Source organism: Eumetopias jubatus, unplaced genomic scaffold (assembly GCF_037043125.1).
Source record: "Eumetopias jubatus isolate StellerSeaLion01/CBP00866 unplaced genomic scaffold, mEumJub1_p1.0 scaffold_7, whole genome shotgun sequence".
Lineage (NCBI taxonomy): Eukaryota > Metazoa > Chordata > Mammalia > Carnivora > Otariidae > Eumetopias > Eumetopias jubatus.
Window position 1 is genome coordinate 76,603,816 of NW_028274813.1, and position 21,079 is coordinate 76,624,894.

Here is a 21,079-nt window from a genome sequence, read left to right on the forward strand (position 1 = left end):
GATATTTGTAGAGAACTAAAATAGCATAATGACACAAACCCTGTGACTTGCGGGATTTCTAGCAAAAAGGTTAAAACTGAATTCTGCAGCCATGCAAATTAGCACAGGCCTCATCTATAGCCTCAGGTACTGGAACAAAACAGGAGCTATTCTCAATAAAACTAAGCTGTTGAGAATAAAAATAGGAACTCAAAACACTAAGTAGGAGCCATCAAATCTTTGTTTTCCTAAACTGCTGAAGCTTAGAGCTCCCCAGTGAGTCATCAGAAGTGCTAGGTGTTGGGAGGGCCATAGGAAATCCAACTAGTTACTGTTTTTAGACTAATTTTTTAAAAACAGAGGTGTCAAAAAGTCTTTATCATCTTGATACACATGATACCATTTTTTCTTTTTATTTGACAGAGAGAGAGAATGGGGGGGGCACAAGCAGGGGGAGCAGCAGAGGGAGAAGGAGACTCCCGGCTGAGCAGAGAGCCTGATGTAGGGCTCAATCCCAGGACCCCAGGATCATGACCTGAGCTGAAGGCAGATGCTCAACTGACTGAGCCACCCAGGTGCCCTGATCCCATTCTTTCTATTTGCTAGGATGATATGAATAGAACTAGATGAAGAAAGAATTTCAGTATGTATTCACAGTGAGTGTTTCACATGCACAGGTTACACACTGTATGGAGATAAACCAAGGAACAAGAACACATGGTCCCTAGTCTTAAAAGTTTGTATTTAGGAGTGGGGGAGAAAAAAAAAAAGTTTATATCTATGGGACCCACACTTTCGAAGTATCTTATATGCCATAGAACGATCCAAATACACTTTACTAATTAGAAACCTGAAGTCCAAGGGGTTGAATAACTTGTCCAAGACCTCATATCTGGGAACTGGTGGAGCAGGTATTCAAAGTCAGTGTGGTCTGATTCCATAGCCAATGTTGTTACTCATGACACCCAAACACACTACCCCTCTCACATCTTTATCTCTTTGCTGTTATTTATAACTCCAACTATGTCCATGTTTACTTACCTATAGCTGTATCATATGGAACAATCTATTTAATACAAAATAGTGGAAAATAAGTTAAAAATCAGAATCACATGAAAAATGAATAGGAGAATAGGACTAAGGGAAAGATACACAGGCCACAATGTCCAGTACAGTCGCGAAAATTGGGGGCTTCAAATGTGGTGTTTTTGCTTCTTAGTGTCAAAACAAAAAGGAAAACATGGTCATTTCCAAAGTCACGTTGTCTCCTTGGGGCAATAAGCTAAGAAGGGTTCACTTTGGAAGAGTTCATAGAGAGGGTGATTTTGTGCAGTGTCTTTACAGAAAAGAGCGAGGCAGTTTGGTGTAAAGAATTTGTTCTTCATCAGTGATTCTCAAGCACAGGTACCTACTGCTCTGGGACATTGGGCAGAAGCTTTCAGACTGCATCCCTGATGACCATGGATCAGCCTCACAGGGGTCAGGGTCGTCTGTCAAGAATTCTGCTATTGTGCGCTGTGCTGCTAATGACAGTGTACTAATTGGGGTGTACAGGTGAGAGCCTCTCAGGTGTAAGAAGGAAAGGGAGGAGAACACCTGTTCTAGATAAAGGGAGTGGAAGGAGTCATTTATTCATTCACTTCTTCTAAAAACATTCAACATAACACCATGTGCGAAGGTAATAGACAGAAAAATGGAGCATGTGCTGTGGCGGAGAATGGAGGGGAATTAAGTGCTTCTGTGTGCCACACACAGTGTTAAGAGCTTCACATATATTATTTCATTTCATCTCCACCACAACTTCGTGAAGTAGGAATAATGCCCATCTCACAGGTCAGAAGACTTGAGCTCAGAGAGTAACTTGCCCAAGGTAACACACCTCTGAAATGCCAGGATGGAATGACACTCAGGTGCTCTCTGTCCCTACCCAGCCTATTTCCACTCTCCATTTTCGAAGCCACCCCCTTCTTCAACAACTCCAGGGGGTACTATTCCCAATGGATTCTATGTACACGGCTCTCCTGGAGCTCAACTGGGGAGGGAAATCAAAATGGCTTCAATTAAAGCACACTCTCTCAAGGGTTGGTTTTTTTTTTTGTAAGATTTTATTTATTCAAGACAGAGAGAGAGTACATGAGCAGGGGGAGAGGCAGAGGGAGAGGGAGAAGCAGGCTTCCCGCTGAGTCTGATTCCAACGCGGAACTCAATCCCAGGACCCCGGGACCACGACCTGAGCAGAAGGCAGACGCTCAACCATTTGAGCCACCCAGGTGCTCCCTCAAGGGGTTTTTAGCCTAACTGTGGAATAAAGACCAGTGTGTACACATTCCTAAAAACAATATAAGATACCAAAAGAGGAGAACAGAGGTTGGAGGGATTCGTTCTGCTGGGCTTGGAGGCAAGGTATCTGGGAAGGTGTGGAAGTAGCAGCATTTGAATTGAGCTGAGAAGGATGGGTACAATTAAATGACAGATATTATTGTGTGGGAGAGTTATTTTTTTGGAGAGGCAGTGGTATGTTCTGGAAGGCCTTTCCAGGGACTTGAGATTAGCACAGTTCTGCTGGGAAAGGTTACGCTGACATCATGGAGGAGTGATTGGAGTGTAAGGGACAGCAAGGGACAGATCTGAAATCCAAGTACACACCTTCACTGATCTCTCTCCAGTTCTGCATACTGCCTCATCTTCTCAATCAGAGAATCCAGAACTGCCTAGCAGAGTGACACTGGCGTGTGAAATCCCATCTAGTGCTCCAGTAACCTAACACCTCAGAAAATGAGGAGGAATTTTGAAGGAGGAGGCAGTGGAATCAGGTTTCGGGACCTAACACTCCTCTTTCCTCCTTCCTGTTCCACTCCATCTTTGAAACATCAGACCTTTCTTTCCCCATGTGTTGGCAGTGCCAGTTCAGGGAAAATAAAGGAATTTCTTTTGTAGCTCCAAGAATCCAACTTGGTGAGAAGGAGGGCTTGCTTGGCCCATAGAGAAGATATCTCTGATTCCTCTGGGCCTGCTCTCAGACCTTCCTACCCCATGGCCCATAGCTCTCGGATGCCTTCAAGAGAAATGCGTAATTTGGATTTGGGTGCAGCAGGCTGCACACGTATCACAAGGAGTTGAAGAAGGAAGAGAGAGTGATCTCAACGGCCACCGGGCCTAGGGGCTTGGGGACATGAAGAAACGTGTTCCATAGAGCTGACTGCCATCTCAGAAGGGACTGACCCTGTGTCCAGAAATGTGTTCCATAGATCTTACCGCTGTGTAGGAAAGAGACTTCAATTGCCCTGCAGCTCTGAACTCTGCTCCCATGCTGCCTACAGGGGTGATGTGGAGTTGTTGCTGTCCCCCACCCCTACCCACTATGACATGCTGCCCCACCCCGCTGGAGAGGACAGGTCTGGTGATATGTGGAGGCCTCAATCAGTAAGGAGATACCTTTCCTGAAAGTTCTGACAATCGGTTGGAAATCTCAGTGGGAACTAAAGAAATCTCAGTGGGGAAGAGAAGGGTGAGTGTGGAGGGCATCATCAAAGGCTGGGATGCCTTGTGTGTAAAGAAAGCAGGAAAAATGCAGGGGAGCGATGAAAGGGGAAGGAGGTGCGAGAAGGAATTAAAAAGAGAATTAAAGGTGAAAAGCTTCAGAGGAAAGAGAAAAAAAGAGAAGCTGGCACATGAAAGGAGAGGGGAGTGTGGAACTCTACTTTTCTTAGATTAGTTTCAGTCCTGAACTTTAGTCTTGGGGCAACGGTTAGGAGACACTGTCCCTAGGAGCCCAACATTTGTTTCTTTCTGTTGGTAGGTGTATCCTGCTGTCCACCCCACTGCTTTTGCTGCTATTTCAGAATCGACTCAGCCTGTGATATCTAGAACTTGTTAGAACTCATATGGCAATAGACCTAGAAATCAGGCAGCCAGCTTTATGGCACCCTCTGGCTATTCTCTATTATTTTTCCCCCTAAGTTTCCCTGGAGATCTGGGTTAGAAATAAACTCTCAGTGCATTTGCCAAAAGACATAAGCTTGAGTGCCCTTAGTGCTTTACCTGTGACCAGACAAACGCAGGCCAGGAAAGGGAAAAGTAGCGAAAATGTGAAAAACTGTGAAAACAAGATTTCTGTACTCCAGTGGGATTCACTTATGCAATTTGAAGTTGAAACACAAGCTGGATTACCGGAATTTAGTAAAACATTGCAGGTGATGCTGGTAAACAGGAGGGTCTAGGAGGCATGGGTCTCTTCTCAGCTCTGTCTTGCCTGGTCAAATTTTTGCCTGCTCCCTCCTGCGCTAGTGTGAGGCAACTGTTACTATGTTGGGCATTAGGGGCTACGTTTCTATAATAAATGTGTGTGTTAACATTTTAGGAAACCCACAATGGAAGTAGCTGGACAGGACCCGCTGGATGATGTGTAAGTAATAAAGATGATAAAGTTCAGTAGAGGAGCTGCTATGGGAAGGATGTGCCCCAATCCAGTAAGGAAGAGAAGCTCCATGATGCAGGACATTATCTCCTCAGGCCCGGGGGCCTTCCAGGGGAGAAAAGACTTTAGTTTCAGATCTTTGGACTTCCTCATGTTACTAATGGTAGGGTTTTTAGAAATAGCTAAGGCCTCAAAAAGCAAGTCAGTCAGATTTGGAGAAAAGATCCACTCCCACCCCTGCCCCCGACCCAGCCTGTGGGCCTACTTGACTGGGGTAGAAAATACGCAGCATAAACTCCTCAGGAGACTGTAACAAAAGGTACTGAAGAAATCCCCTCATCCTGGCAGATCTTTACATGCTTTATAGGTGTACCTTGGATTCCACATACTCCATAAAAATTTTTAAAAAATAAGTAAGTTGGAGCATAATTGCTCATATGAAAAAAAATTTCTTCTGCTTTATAAAAGTTTTGTGTTTTAATGGGTTCCATTTACAATATTTAAAATTAAAATGTGATTTGAAGGGCACCTGGGTGGCTCAGTCAGTTAGGCGATTGCCTTCAACTCAGGTCATGATCCCAGGGAAACCTTCTTAGGGCTCCTCTGTTTTCCTGTCCTGAGCTCAATAAGAAAGCTGATTTTCCTGTAGGCAGGAGATGATGGAAATACCGAAATTAGAAGTCACAAAACAAAACCTTGACTATCTGAACTCAGACCTTGAAAAGGACCTGCAGAGACTGGATGAGGCAAATCAAGTTCTTCTCAGGAAAATTCAAGAGAAGGAAGAAGCTATTCAAAGGTCAGGCTTTGCAGCTGGTGAGGGAAGGGCTTCTCCTCAACAGAACGGCCCTTGGAATAAAGAGAAGCTGGGAGGAAGGTTTCCTTTTTTATTGATAAATCTTGGTGTGTTAAATTCTGAACCATGAACTGTGATGTCCCAGAGGCTTTATGTAGAGATTCTTGCATTAAATTTCCACATGAGGCTGACGTTGTATTGCCACTGCATTTGGCAATCAGTATAGCACCCACCCCCCACTGCCCCAAGACCTTGGCTTCCTAAGCTGGGGCACTGGCAGTGTCCTCATGAGTGATCCACATCTGGGTGTCCGTATTTTTCAGTCTGGAAGGAGAGATTGCCTTGTCACTAGCACGAGCCAACGAGAGGGAGGAGTTGAACCATATTGCATCAGAGAAGGAGGAAACCTTGAGGAACCTGGAATCAGAGACAGCAAAGCTGGTAAGAAGATGTCTAGAAAAGGAGCTTGTGACATATTTGGCTTGCAGTCTGCTGCTGCTCTCTCTTTGCCAGGGGATCATCATCCATGGTCCTTGCTACATCTGGAGAAATCAGACGAGAGTGCTCTGAGAATGAAGCGCTTGGCATGGGGGCCCCAGGTGTTGGCTGTCTTCCCATTTCCTCTGTGTGGGGCCACAGTGTCCTTTTCCCCCTCAGTACACTCATCCCCAGACCATATTTTAGAGACCCAGGAGAGGGAAAGTACAGAAACAGAGCAGGTGTATCCCCTTTACTCCTTCCTTTCCACAGGAGAAAAGTAACAAGATTCTGAGCAGGAATGTGGTGGAGCTTCAGAAGAAGGTAAGGTAGTCCCCCCTTGAAGGAGGCTGATTTTTTAGGAATCTTGACAGAATCGTCTGAACTCCTGAACTCTCTAGTCAGAAAGACCCAAGAAGGAGCAATCGGCTAAATGGGTGTGCTCCCTCCCCTCTGCCACCTACTTAGGACAAACTCTGATGAACACACCCATTTGTTCCCTTGGATTACAGATCTGCTGAGAGAGCTAAGGGACTGACTATAGGAGAAAAGATTTTTCCCTCCCTCCCCGCAACTGTTCTGTGCCCCCCTCCCCTTCCTCCTTGCTCCCTGGGCAGTTGTTTTCATGGCCTATGGGAGCAAAAAGGTCTTTCCAGCCAGCCTGGAGTCAGGCAGTTCCCATGAGCAAGAAGGAGACACTCTTCTATCAGAAGCTTCTACCTGGGATCTAAGTTCATTAACCACCACCATTCCATAGCCCCGAGACCCCAAAGTTGGCCACTATCCCAGTTTTTGATGTCTGTGTGCCTCACTCAGTTCATGGTTTTGGGGATGGTATTTCAGATTTCAAGGAGACATAAGAATGATGGCCTTAATAAAGAAACCCTAAAGCAGATGTTGGCAGAACTGAAGGTGAGTAGAAGAGCAAACCTAGAGACTTTCTGGGAGATGTGTGTCAAGTCTAGGTTCAGGAGGAACAACTTTCAAGGACTCTCCCAGGCTAGGTATGTCTGTGTACTTCTCAGAGGTGAGCCAATGTCTTTGTTCTCTCTCCTTTACCTCATGGCCTGTGGGGCATTCATAACATGATCAGTCAAGTAACTGCAGAGGTCACTTCAATGTCATCAAAGTAGAGGGGATTGCTCGAGACCTCATCACCCACCAGTCACTAGAACATACATGCTGAAGGCACATCAGGAACCGGCCAAGAAGCTTAGGGTCTGAATGACACACAATATGGATATTCAGGGGCGCCTGGGGGGCTCAGTTGGTTAAGCGACTGCCTTCGGCTCAGGTCATGATCCTGGAGTCCCGGGATCGAGTCCCGCTTCGGGCTCCCTGCTCAGCAGGGAGTCTGCTTCTCCCTCTCCCGCTCCCCACTCTTGTGCTCTCTCTCTTTCTCTCTCTCTCTTTCTCAAATAAATAAAATCTTTAAAAAAAAATATGGATATTCAGGTAAGACGAGAATACGAACTTCCATAATTATACAGCAATGTGTCAATAATCTTATCTCATTTTCCAACCCATGGCTTATAGTCCAAAAAAGTTTAATTTTTTAAAATGTAGTTTATCTAGGGTGCCTGGGTGGCTCAGTTGGTTAAGTGACTGCCTTTGGCTCAGGTCATGATCCTGGAGTCCCAGGATCGAGTCCCGCGCTTCTCCCTCTGACCTTCCTCCCTCTCATGCTCTCTCTCTACCATTCTCTCTCTCAATAAATAAAAATCTTAAAAAAATAAAATAAATAAAATAAAATGTAGTTTATCTTTGTCTTCTATGAGAAGGTAAACCCAATAAGGGCGAGAGTTTTGGTCTATATTGTTCACTCCTATTTCTCCAGTGCCTAGAACAGTGCCTGGCACAAAGTAGATGCTCAATATTTGTTGAGTGAATGAATGAACTGGATGCCCCAGAGAGGACAGAAATCCTGTTGGGAAACTTTCTGCAGATTTATGTGAGTGTACCCTCTGGAAGATGAGAGGAGAAAGAGGCCTGTGAGTTTTGGTCAGTCAGGCTAGAGGAAGGAGGATGGTAAGGCTCAGAGACTGGGCAGTCAGATGACCAAGGCTCAAATGTCAGCTCTACCACCATGTGACTTTTAAAGAAGCTAAGCACTTAACTTCTTGCCTTTGTCTCCCCATCTATCAGATAGGGCTAATGACAGTGCCCATCCTAGATTGCGAAAATATGTCCTCAATCCCTCAAGACATGATAGCCATTTTTATCATGTTCCTTGCTGGTCTGGAGAGAGGGTGCTCATTACCCATTCGCCTTCCACAAAAGAATGCTAAGAACTTTCTGCTGTCTTCCAGGTCAGACTACAAAAGTCAACAGAGTCCTGCACAAAGCAAGAGAAGGAACTGCTCAAGGTAGAGGCAGTGTCTCCTCACTGAGGGTCTGGCCAGGATATAAATGGGAGAACACCCCAAAGTCTTAGAAACAGGACAGCTGGAGGCATGGGAGGGGGGAGTGGCAGGAACAACTGGCAGAGGAATTTCTGATTCACATGCAGGTGAAGGGCAAGAAAGCTTGTATTAGAAGTACTGGTTTTACCATTTCTTAAACACCCTTTTACACCCCCTTCAAAATACTATTGCTGCATCCCAAACCCAAGTGCTCTGATACCTCTCCTGATGTTTCACCTGACAGGCATATGACAACCTGGCAAAAAAATTTTGTTTCGCTCACTGCAGTCTAACAGCCCCTGAATGATGAGATCACTGCTTTGTGATATGCTTGTTTTCCCTTAAAATTAGAAGTTGTTTGGTAACCAGCCACATGTCCAATGCACCAGTTAGGGTCCCCAGGAGCAGCTGAGGCTTGGTTCTGATGAGACTTGTTAATTTTCTCTTCTTTCTAGATAGAGAGCGACTACCAATCTTTGCACCAGCTCTGTGAGGACCAGGCCCACTACATAAAGGTATGTTGCCGGCAGGGGCAAGTCAGAGAAGAGGCAGAATTTCTCCAAAGCTATGGGTTCCTTGGTTTCTCATTGGGCTAAAATCTGCCACCGGGGAAAATGTCTTTTATACAATAGCAACAACAACAAAACAGATGTATGTTAAGGATTTACTTTGTGCCAGGCAATGGCACGTACAGTATTTGTAAACTCTCAACATACAGTATTTTTCTACATTAATTTGTCCGGTAAAACTATGGGGATGATATTGTTATAGTCAAGAGGACACTGGCGTTTAGGGGAGTTAGGTAATGTGCTCTGGGAACACAACAGTAAGCATCAGAACTGGGACTTGAATACAAGCAGAAGCCAAACTGAGAACTCTTTTTTCTCTTTTCAGATATATCCATCTAGTCCCGGCATCTCCCAATTTTTATTAGAATATTTCCCTACTCATGTGTGCACACTCATGCATGCACCATTTGGAGTATTAGGAGTTAGTCTCAGGAGAATCATCAATGACATCGTAATGAAATATGGGGAAATTCTTCATTATAACAATTTTTTTTTTGTTTCCATGGGAAGAAATACCAGGAAATTCTGAGGCAGATGGAAAAGGAAAAAGAGGTGATGCTTCTTGAAAAAGAAGTGTAAGTTTGGAAAAATTATGTCCCTGTTAGACTGCAGTGACAGTCCCTGGGATGTCTTGGAAGAGCAAAGGGCTTCTCAGACCAATTTTTGTTTCTTTCTGGGGTTTTTGACTTTTGTTTTTTTTTGCTTAGTCCTTTCTTTAGGTCATAAAACTATTCTCTTATGCTTTCCCCTACCATTTTGTTTTATTATTTTACTGTGTACTTAGATTCGCATTCATCTGGAATTTGTTTTCTTCTATGGTGTGGGGTAGAGATCAAGATCATGGTTTTCTGTGTGGAGAGCCTATTGATCCAGCACCATTTATTTAAGAGAACATGCATTTTCAGTGGTGCCTTGTTTTATAAGTCAGGTGACCATGTATGTGTGAGACTTTCTGCAGTTTCAACCCAACATCAGGGTTACATCAGGGTTATTCTTCACTGATTGTCTTTTCCCTTGAGAACGGACCACAGTTTCCTGGTATCTCTGTATGTTGAGCAGTTATGAGTTTTGAATGTTGAACCCTGTGAATGCTATCAAGAATCTGGGAAATAAATCATTGATGTTGCATGACTTAGAAAAGCACCTTTCATCAGCCCCCCAGATTATGTTATATCATTCTTGGATCCGATTTTTTTCACCCAGATTCAAAGCCCAGAACAACTCTTCCCAAATTGTGAAACCTGGGTCAATTCTGGTAGAGACCATCCAAAGCAACATGGTAAGTCTTCCTTGTCCCACACTGGAGTGTTCCTTTATCCCTCCCTCCCCTGGCTTCTCTCTCCTTGCTCCCTGCATCCTCTCCCCTTTGTAATAAACCTAGAGTTAGGACATAATGAAGTTTGGTACCTCGTTCCATACTATGGCAGCTAGGAAGTGGCAAAGTCAGGATTCAAATCCAGGCAGCCTGACTCCTGACTCCTGGGTGGCTCTTGGTACCCTACTACACTGCCTGTCTGTGACTACACAGACAGGCACAGCTGTGGCTTTTCTTGCTTCCCATAGGAGAAGACCATCATTAAGAAACAGAAGAGAATCTTTTGGTACAGGTAAGTGGTAGAATCTTGGTTTTTACCCAGTCTAGGCCACACTCACTCTCTAGGAGCGAGTGAGTTGGTAAGGGTATAAGGAATAAGGATGAATACACCCACCAGCCAGAAAATAATCAGGCAGCCCCAGATTCCTCCCAACTCTTCTTTCCTTCCTTTCCACAACACCAGAGATACGCAGAAAAAGTAGCTATTTCTTCAAGATGAAGGCTATAGGTTGCATTTTACTTTGTTGGAAAAAGTAGCTATTTCTTCAAGATGAAGGCTGCAGGTTTCATTTTACTTTGCATTTCCATTCTTATGGTTCTTGGTATGACCCCTTTCTATTTTTCAGATCCCGAACCTGATAATCTCCACTATACTCTTTGCTGAGAAGATGGTTCAGGGCTCATTAATTTTCTCAGTTCTTTTACCATAGGCTGAACATTCTAGAAAACAAAAATCACCTAAACTCTCTATGCCTTTTCTGTCTTAATTTTTGAAACAAGGGGACTAACTCTGAAAGGCTCCATGTGGCACTTTAGTGAAGAGCTTCAATTTATGCCATTTCAATATAATTAAAGACTGAAGGCTTTAGACAAGATTTCAGTGTGAAATTTTCTTGGGAGCACACAACACACACACACACACACATTTTATTGTTTAACTTGGTCTCTTTTGACACTTGATGTTTAGAAAAAAAAATCTATCCTAATGATTTTGCCTGGACATCATGTCAGAGATGTCCCAATCTTATTTCAAATTCTAGAACTTCTTGCTATAGTAGACCAGAAGAGGACCACTGGTCATGAGACTCATAGGTGTGACAGTCCTGAACATTTTCTGGCAACCCCCAAAAGGCCTGCTGCATATGTAGTACCTGGAAAATCTCCTTTTGCATCTCCAATTTTTTTCTATATGGACATCTATTCTGTCAGAGGGCTTACATGTCAGGAGAGCCTTATGCAATGGCTAACTACTGCATCGATCTTTTTCTGCAATCGCCTATCCCCTACCCTCATTCTTTGGGTCTCCCTTCTCCATCAGGTTTGCCTGAAGAAAGCAATTCAGTTATTTATGAGTGTGAGCTTCACCTCCTACAGCTGAATGCTGGGCTGTCCCTGTCCCCCTTGCTAACCAAGAATGTCTCTTTGCAGGCATTTCAGGTGCCTTGTCTTCATGGTCATGATCTTCATTAGGCTGCTGGGTTATGCGCTTTTCCATCTGCAGTACATAAACCCAGACCTTCTTGTGGATGCCCTACCCATGGTAATGAGCAGGGACACCTTGAAGAGGCTGAGGGAGGTCTTATTTCCCTTCCTCACTCTAGAGGTGGAAGAAGTTCTACCGCATTAATCTGAAGCAACGTGGGGGGCTCCACACGGCACCCAGTGGAGAAGGGGGACGTGACTGTAGCCCTGAATTCGTGGTGGGCCAAGAAGCAAGTGGGAACCTTGGCTTGGACATCTGACCCCTTCATTTCATTCTATTCCCTTGCTTTCTCTTTGCAGTGGCTCTGTTTTAAATAAAGAATATGTTTGACCAGTGTTCATTGTGTTGGTCTGTGAATTCAGTCTGTGAGTCCTGGGGCCTCATTAAACATTCACAGTTTCCACCTGTTTTGAGAAAAGCTGCACTCAGAGGTAAGAAAACCTCCCCCAGAACTTCCATTCCCTGCTCCATACTGAAGAAACAGTAGAAAAAAAATCATGTCTTCGTTTGTAACATTCTCCACGTCCTCTGGGGTGGGTACAAAGGCTATTCAATTGAGGAATCATGATGTGGATATATGGCGTGCTTTCAGCCAATATTTTAACAACCCATTGTCCTTCCTAAAGCTTTTTTATTTTTATATTTCACTATGTGGTATAGGAGTGGATGTCCTAAAAAGCTAACCTTTTTTTCCCCATGTACACAGATGGTTACTCATTCTCAACTGAGAAGAAAATTACCCTAAAATTCAAGTGACATATAAAAGGTAGTGTGTAAAATCAGCAAAACACAATTTTGCACCTACCTGTCATTCCTATCATTCAAATCCTAATTCAAATGCCATCTCTCCCATAATGTCTCCTCTGATCCCTCCGGACCTGAGACAGCTTCACTTGCCTTCTTCTGAATGCTCCTTGCAGATTTGGCATCTCCTTCCTCCTACACATTCCTCAGGCTCTCGCTTTCTGATGACCTTTTGTCCTTTCGAGACCATTCTTGACACAGGTTTTAACTGCATTTCACTTGCACAGCAATGTTGGAATGGTAGAGATACACTGTGTTTGCTTTGGCTGTAGACATGACCCTGCCCCATCTTTTCTTTTGGGGTCTGGGGAGGAGAGGGTGAAGGGTCTCAGAAGGACTTTTTAAAAATGAAAAACTGATCAACGGCGCCCTCTTGTGGCCATATAAAAGCTCTTGCGTTTCAGCGGGCTTCCCCAAAAAGGGCAGGAATGGGATTAGCCCAGTTGAAGCAAAAAGATGGATCAGTTGTCACTTTTGGACAGTTCTCTTTATGAGCTTTAACAAATAACAATCAGTATTCATCAATTCAACAAATGCTTATTGAAATTCTTCCTTGGACCAGGTAGTGTTCTAGGCACTGGGATTATGGCAATGAACAAAACACACAAAAATCTCTGCACAGATTCTCGTGTGTAGAGGCAAATAATCAATAATTAAAATATAGAAAATGTCAGACGATATTAGGTGCTATAAAAAGTTAGGTGGGGGAGGAGGAAGGGAATGATGAGGAGCAGCAGCTACAATGCTCACTTGAGAAGGTAGCATGATAGCCAAGACCTGAATGAGATGAGGAAGCCATGTGGATGGCGGGGGCTTTGGGAAATGGGGAGGTGGTGGTGTAGCTGAGAGGGACACAGCAAGTACACAGCCTTGACGTTGGAGTGTACCTAGTGCATTTGAAGTTCCTCTGGGATTCCACGCTCATACCTTTTTAACGGTCCCTTCATTAAATTCTTCATTGGAATCCTCCAAGTTGAATTCTGGTTCCTACCAGGACCTTGGCGGATACTGTTCACTGGCCAGAAGCATTCCTTAGGCTGGAGGGTTTCAGCATTGGAGGGATTGATTCTAAGACTATAGGTATATGTGAAGAAAATGGCTGCAACCGGCCAAGAAATGTACACCCAGAGTATTACTTCCTGTGCCATCTCCAGTCACACAATCCCAGGTTCTCCTCTAGTGCCCAGCCCTTCCCATAGACACATCCTAGGTAGACGTGGGAGCATCCCAACATTCAAGACTGGCTAAGAAATATGAGCTGAGGAAAATAAGGACACCATAGCCCCATGCTTGCAGTTAGTGATCCAGTGAACCTTGAAGCTGTGTTGGAAATCCACGTTGCAGAAGCACAGATGGTCTTTTCTGTCATCCAGAGAGCCTGCCTTCAAGCAGGACACTGGCTCCAGAGGGGCCTGGATGGCATTCCCAAGTCTGGGAAGCAGAAGAGGGGTCACTACTGCTTTACGTGAGCAGTGCTGAGCTGGACATCCGACTGCCGGCAACAGGGAGCTTACTCCCCCCACCCCCAAATCCATCAGTTTCTGAGAGATTTTAACAAAATAATACAAAGCACCTAGCACAACAAAAGGTCCATGATGGGTATTCAAGCACCATGAGTTTCCATTCCCTTACATGAGATAAAAGTTTGCCTTGATCTAGTAGTTAATCTTAGTCCTGTCTTACAAAGCCACACAGTAAAATAACGGCTTCTGTCATATTTTAGTCACTAAAACTGAACAGCCTTCCTTTCTCCAAATGAACATTCTCCAGTCCTTTAAGCTGTCACATGACATGGCTTCTAGAATTGTATCATCTTATTTACCCTTCCCTGGACACCTACAGAGCTGAACAGAATACTATAGATGAGATCTGACTGCCAAAGTACAGTAGCTCTCTTCTCCTTTATTTGGAGCAATTAATGCTTCCCAAGAGTTCATTAGCCAGTTTGGCATCTGTATCAAACAAAGATATGTGATGTGCTTGGAGTCAACCAAGATCCCTTTTTTTCTTAAGATTTATTTATTTTGAGAGAGAGAGAGTGAGAGCAAGCACGGGGGCGGAGGGGGCAGGAGAGGGAGAGAGAGAATCTTTTTTTTTTTTTTAAGATTTTATTTATTTGACAGAGAGAGACACAGCGAGACAGGGAACACAAGCAGGGGGAGTGGAAGAGGGAGAAGCAGGCTTCCTGCTGAGCAGGGAGCCCAACGCGGGCCTCAATCCTAGGACCCTGTGATCATGACCTGAGCCGAAGGCAGACGCTTAATGACTGAGACACCCAGGCGCCTCGAGAGAGAGAATCTTAGGCAGACTCTGTGCTGTGCTCAGGGTTGGGAGCTCGACATGGGGCTCAATCCCACGACCCCGAGACCATGACCTGAACCGAACCCAAGAGTCGGTCGTTTAGCCAACTTTGCCACCCGGGTGCCCCTCAGCCGAGATCCTTAACCTTTTGAACCTGAATTATTCTTACTCTACATTTCCTCAGCTTTGTAGTCATGCAGATTAAAAGATAATACTAAATGCAGGATTTACCATGTGCTCGATTAAATTTCATTTTGTTGGTTTGGTTGCTTCATGTTAGTCTATTGCAATCATTCAAAACCCTAATTCTATGAAGGAATAAACTAGCCTGTTTAGATGCCAGAGACACCTGGTAGAGTAGAAACTGCTGGAGCAGGGAGGCTTGGGTGTGAAATCTCCTTTGGTCTTGTAATAATTGCTGACCCCAGGCAGCTAGTTAACCCTTCCTTTAAGGTGGCTAATCATTCTCTCTCCCAGGAGCCTGTTACAACAGCTGCAAGTTCTTTCAGTATTCTGAAATGGAATTTCTTTGGGTCTGGAGGCTTGAATTCAATTAAATGGATTAGGTACTCTCCTTATATCTTCTCAACTATCTTAAAACTTAATTACCTGTTAATTATTTCAGACTATCCTCTTTATCATGCAAAAGATCACTTTCCCTGATAGGGAAGGTTGAGGTGAAATAAGACCCTTATCTACGAACATTATACCCCATGCCCTAAGGAATGGCGTATCGCTTTCATTTCTCCTGTTCCAAACATAGCATTGGAAATGCCTCTTTAAAAAAATGCACTTCATATCTTTTTGCCAGCTCCAGTGTTGTCTTGAAAAAAAGCACCGAATAAAGAGTCAAGCCTTGGACCCTGGTCCCAGCTTTTGTTACTTCTCTGATTTTATACAAGCCATGCACACTTTCTGGGCCCGAGGTTGGTTTCTGGGTGCTTTCTAAGATCATTCACTGCACAATAATGTACTGGAAGGCAGAGGAGAAGAAAGGGGAATAGTTCAAAAAATAAGCAATAAATCATGCTCTCAAAGACTCTTGATTTTGTAGCAGATTCCAACACTCAATATCAAGGTTACAGGTAACTCCAAAGCTTCTCTGACATATAAATGCTGGCCTAGTTGGGGCTCAGAACTATCAATAGCACATTTATTGATCATCTACTATATTGCAGACACTGTGCTACATACTTCCATATGGTCTCCATTTCATAGTTTGGTGAATTGCCTGAGATTATCCAGTTAGCAAACGGCAGAACCAGGGCTCATGGGCCACCCCCTTGACTCCTCAGGACAGTTGCCTTTCATGTTTCAGATGTAATAAAGACCCTTGAAGTCATCTCCAAATCCAATATTAGTCTAATGAGTAGAACTATTGAACCAGTAACTATAACCAGTTACTTATTTTCCTCTCTTCTATGATTTCTTTAAAGTTACTACAGAGATCCAATATCATTCCAGTCACTGTGTTAATTTTACTTTGGAGCTCAATTATAGCTCTAGCTTAATGATTGCAATTAAAAATGCCTTGGATAATGCTATATTAAGGCACTATGAGCCATCCATACCTTAGTAGGAATACAAGGTGGGAGAATTGGATTTTATTGGGGGGTCCTGAAAGAAATATTAAGGCCACTGTCACCTGCAGGTGGGTGAGGGTGTTGAATTGAGGGAGTAATAGAAGGGTGACTCCACCAAGAGCAGCTTTGCCTGGAGTAGCTCTTGAGGAGCCCATCCCTGTAAAAGCTTTGGTTCTCACACATAGCCAAGTCACTCTCAAGTTATAGCTGGTAGTATTACAAAGTTGGACTTAGAGGGAATCCAAACTATCCCAGGGGCGCCATTGTCCCCTGCAGGTTGCTTTTTTGCAAAGCCCAGTTGAAATGTTCATGGTGGGTCTTTTCCCCACACTCCACATATTGAAATCCTTGCCTTGATGCCGTGGTCATCACTCCTTGTGTGGGGGTGCCAGCCTGAAAGAACAGCATCAGTTGGTCCCTCTGGGAGTTCAGTGAGTTTGAATCCTGAAAGGCTCCACGGTCCCCAAGCTCAAGAGTTGCTGGCTATGTGGCAGAGACCATGAATGGGCAGGCGCTGCTCCCTCCACTTGCTTGAGCAGGTGGAAGGCTTCCCTGCTGGTCTCTTCATGGCCCTCCTGTCTGTAGAAGCCTGACCCCCCTTGCTTGGACTTGGGATTTCTTTTTCTTCTGGGAGGTTTGTTGGCAGGTTGGTGAAGGCTGGGTCTACGTGGAAGCTTTTTAAATCCTGAATTTCTCAGCCCCACTGAGCTAAGTCACAGAAAAATGAGAAAGCAGTGATTCTGGGCAGTTATGAGGAGAATGACAATTTGGGGGTGGTGAGATGGGGTGATCAAGTAGGGCAGTGAAGGACAGGGCAGCATGGCAGAAGGAGGGAGTCCCAGAGGGTCTGATGGGAAAGGGGATGGATTTCCTGGCTAGTGATCCTTCCAATTGCTAGAATTTTCCTGCTGCAAATGTAGGTGGTTAGGAGATTCTTTACTTTCCAGGCCAGTTTAACCTGGAACTGTGTTTGCATTCAACTTTAAACAAAACCACATCAGTATTGCCGTCTGGAAATAAGAGGTTAATCTGAGATTAGGTGCTGAAAAGGCCCCCTGCCTCTCCAGGCATGGTGTTGAGTATCTCTGGTTCAGGAAACTGATGAGTCAATGTAAGCCTGGAGCTGAATGTACCAGTGACTTCCTGGGAAATGGGAAACCTATCTTCTCTGCAAGGTTTTGTCCTACTGAGAAGATCACCATTGAACAACCTTATAAGAAAAAAATTCAGTTCGCCAAATTTTAATGTCCCTCTTACCTGCACTACTATACTGGGAAAAATACGCTCAACAGGATTGTGTATTTTATTATATAATTCTTACCTTGAAAAAGTTGAAATAGTTTATCATCTATTAGCAAGGGAAAGAGAAAGTACTAAGCAACTGTAATGCAAAGAAGAATGAAGTAAGTACCAAGAAGAGGATACAGAGTGCCAGGGAGGCTCGAAAAGAGAAAGAAAGGAAAGAAAAGAAAAGAAAAGAAAAGAAAGAAAAGAAAAGAAAAGAAAAGAAAAGAAAAAAGAAAAGAAAAGAAAAGAAAAGAAAAGAAAAAAGAAAAGAAAAAGGAAAAGAAAAGAAAAGAAAAAAGAAAAGAAAAAAGAAAAAAGAAAAGAAAAGATTACATCAAGAACAGGAAGGAGCTAATGGGGGAGGTGTCATTTGATAATAAACATTGACAGAGAGGTAAGATTTCAACCCATGAAGATCTCCATCTTCATGGAGGAGGAAGAGCTTCCTAACTGAGGGGAGGTGAGGAATGATAATCCAAAAACTCCTCCAGGCTTTTAAATAGACTAATCTAAACTGCCCAGGGAGAGGATAGAGTTACACTAATCCTTTGAATTTTGAAAGAAAATTCTCCCAGGAGAGACAATCTTAATAGCAGCTTACTTGATTACTAATTGTTCAAGAGACATTATTAATTATTCACTTACATTTGGTAGGCAAGAAACAGTTCAAAATGGATTCAATAAGCTTGTGTCTCCAGTGGATTAGATATTGATGCGACTGGAGGGAGAAGAATGTATCAGATAATCGTGAGGGCCCTTTATTGGTTTGCAAACTGGCCCCCATACACAGAAGACAAGGAAAGATGGAAGAGTCAGGCCCCTCGGGGTCAGCAGGGGGCAGGTTTAATAAGCAAGGGAACGTAGGTATGACGCTTGTCTTGGGTGGCTGCAAAATGAGCAGATCTCTTCAGCTGCTGTCCAGAATCTTAACAGTTTATACAGAGACCTTAACTGGCTTCTGTGAAGTATTCCATCCAGATGATCTCAACAACACCCATGGCTCTCTCGACTCTATGTCCCTGAGGCAGCTTGTAGTGTAGGGAAAGCAGATGGAAAGCACATTCCAAGGACAGGGCAGGGGTTGAGGAGCCACCAATTGCCCAGTGGACCTCATGGGTCATCCAGTGTCCGTGTCCTCTCAATGACCTCTTCCAGCACCTTCTTAGGTGAAACTTCCTAAATTCTCACAACTTCAAGGCCACTGATTCCCAGAAATATGCAGACCAAAGTGAAACATTATTTAGTAAAGGCAAGAAAAAGAGAAAGAACATTTTGTGGGCCTAAGAAAGAAGAATCTAGTTATTTCCTTTACACCAGAGAGTCTCAACCTTAGTAATACATTAGAATCACCTGAGGATATTTAAAGACCTTGGTGGCCCCCCAGATTGATTTCATTTAGGGTCACTGATATTTCTGAAAAGCCCCTGTTCCTGCCAACTCCCCCTCGCAGATGATTCCAATATATGGGCAAGGTTGAGAACTATTGCTTTAAAAGTGTTTAGAGTAACCTCCAGAGAGCACGTATTGAATGGAGCACTGGGCGTTATATGCAAACAATGAATCATGGAACACTACAGCAAAAACTAATGATGTAATGTATGGTGACTAACATAACATAATAAAAGAAAATTTAAAAAAAAAAAGACGAGAGAGCGGTAGAGAGAGCTTATTTCCAAATTGGGAAAATAAGTGAGAAGAGGCAGGGACATTTCTATATAAGAAGAGAGTTCACTTCAATATGAAGGCACCCATTCTGATTGTTCTTTCTTCATACTTATAGCTGCTTTGGCAAATTTCCAAATCTTTGGGTTTACATTTGCTCTCTTGCCTTGATAAGAAAAGTCTCTTTACAGGTTGGGTCCTTTGTAGTCCATGGAAAGAGGACAGAGATCAGAATAAAGCAGCAACTTGGCCCCTTTCCAGATGTGGGAGGAAGGATAATGGCCCCATCAAGACTCTGGAACCTATAAATATGTACCTCACAGGAGATTCTGCAGATGTGACTAAGGATCTTGAGATGGAGAGATTATCCTGTATTTTCTGAGTGGGCCCAGTGTAATCACAATGGTTGTTACATGTGAAGGAGGAAAGGAGGAGAGTCAGCTGGAGGAGATATGAAGACAGAAGCAGAGGTCAAAGCAATGGAAGATGGAAGGGGGCCGTAAGCCAAGAAACATACGAAGCCTCTAAAAGCTGCTAAATATTTTACACACATTATCTTACTTAATCCTCCCAACAATCCTGTTCTCTAGGTCCTTTATTGCTGCTTTTATGGAGGAAGAATCAAAGACTCTGAGGGTTAAGACTGGTATTTCTTAGAATCTAAAATGTCATGTGGTGCCTGAGTGGCTCAATCAGTTAAGCCTCTGACTCTTGGTTTCAGCTCAGGTCATGATTTCAGGGGCGTGAGATTGAGCCCTGCATTGGGGTTCCATACTCAGCTCGGAGTCTGCTTAAAATTCTCCCTCTGCCCCTTGAAAATAAATAAGTCTTTTTTAAAAAGAATCTAAAATGTCACTAATTATTAGATGCACCATTATATTAGGTGCCACTAAAAAAAAAGTTAAACTATGTGTCATCAACACACACCATTTCTAGTTATAATTCAAAAATCACAAAACAAATGAGATACAATCTTCCATGTGATAACTCCTACATTGCTTTGTAGAAAAATCAAGGGTTAAATTCTTTAAAACCTGTTTTACCTTAAAAAATTCCTCTTTGGAGCCCTTAAAGCCTCACTGTCCAGTACGGTAACCACTAGCCACATATGTCTGGTCCAAAATGAGATGGGAAGTAGGTGTAAAATGCAATAAAAGAAAGTTAAGTATTTCACTAGGAATTTTGTGTACTGATTACACATTGAAGTGATAACACTGATTTATTGGATTAAATAAGATAATATTAAATTAATTTTGCTTTCTTTTTACTTTTTAATGTGGTTTCTAAATATTAAAAATTACACATGTGGCTCACTTTCTATTGCTATTGGACAGCACTGCCTTAAAGCATGTGGGCAATCTGCCTATTAGGTAGATTAGGTGTTTTTTTTTTCAAAGCAGAAAGGATGATGTACACAAAAGCTACAAGATTCAGGCAGGGTAGGGTGTGTGTGTGTTGTTGGAAGAGGAAAGGGTCCCGGCAAGATGCTCATTTAGGTATTCACTTTGGAATACATCACTTTTTAATTTTTTTATTGCAGTAAAATGTATGTAACATAAAGTTTACTATTTTAACCATTTTTAAGCGTATAATTCAGTGTTAAGCATTAAGTGCATCCACAGTGTTGTGCAACCATCAGCCCTGTTCATTTCCAGAACTTCTTTATCTTCCCCAACTGGAACTCTGTACCCACCAAACAAATAATTCCCCACTTTCTTCTCCTCCTGGTCTCTAACAACCATCATTCTTACTTTTTATCTCTATGAATGTGACTACTCTAGATACCTCATATAAGTGGAATCATACATGTCCTTTTGTGTCTGGCTTATTTCACTTAGCACAATGTCTTCGAGTTCATTCATTCCTTTTTAAGGATGATATTTCAACCTATGTTTAAGGATGATATTTCATCCTATGTTTATACCCCATTTTGTTTACCCATTTATCTGCTCAACGATGCAGTATGTCACTTTGCACTTGCTATGATACTTATAATTGTTCTAC

General features: G+C 43.2%; 1 protein-coding gene across 1 annotated transcript; it reads left to right on the forward strand.

The window, feature by feature from the left end:
- The first annotated feature begins 4,349 nt into the window (after positions 1-4,349).
- On the forward strand, positions 4,350-11,582 carry LOC114221293 (transmembrane and coiled-coil domain-containing protein 5B-like). The gene is made up of 11 exons (XM_028119412.1): positions 4,350-4,384; positions 5,046-5,195; positions 5,516-5,633; positions 5,943-5,993; positions 6,513-6,581; positions 7,979-8,035; positions 8,527-8,586; positions 9,151-9,215; positions 9,844-9,919; positions 10,204-10,247; positions 11,384-11,582. The coding sequence occupies exons 1-11, from the start codon at positions 4,350-4,352 to the stop codon at positions 11,580-11,582; spliced, it is 924 nt and encodes a 307-aa protein (XP_027975213.1).
- The last annotated feature ends 9,497 nt before the right edge of the window (positions 11,583-21,079 follow it).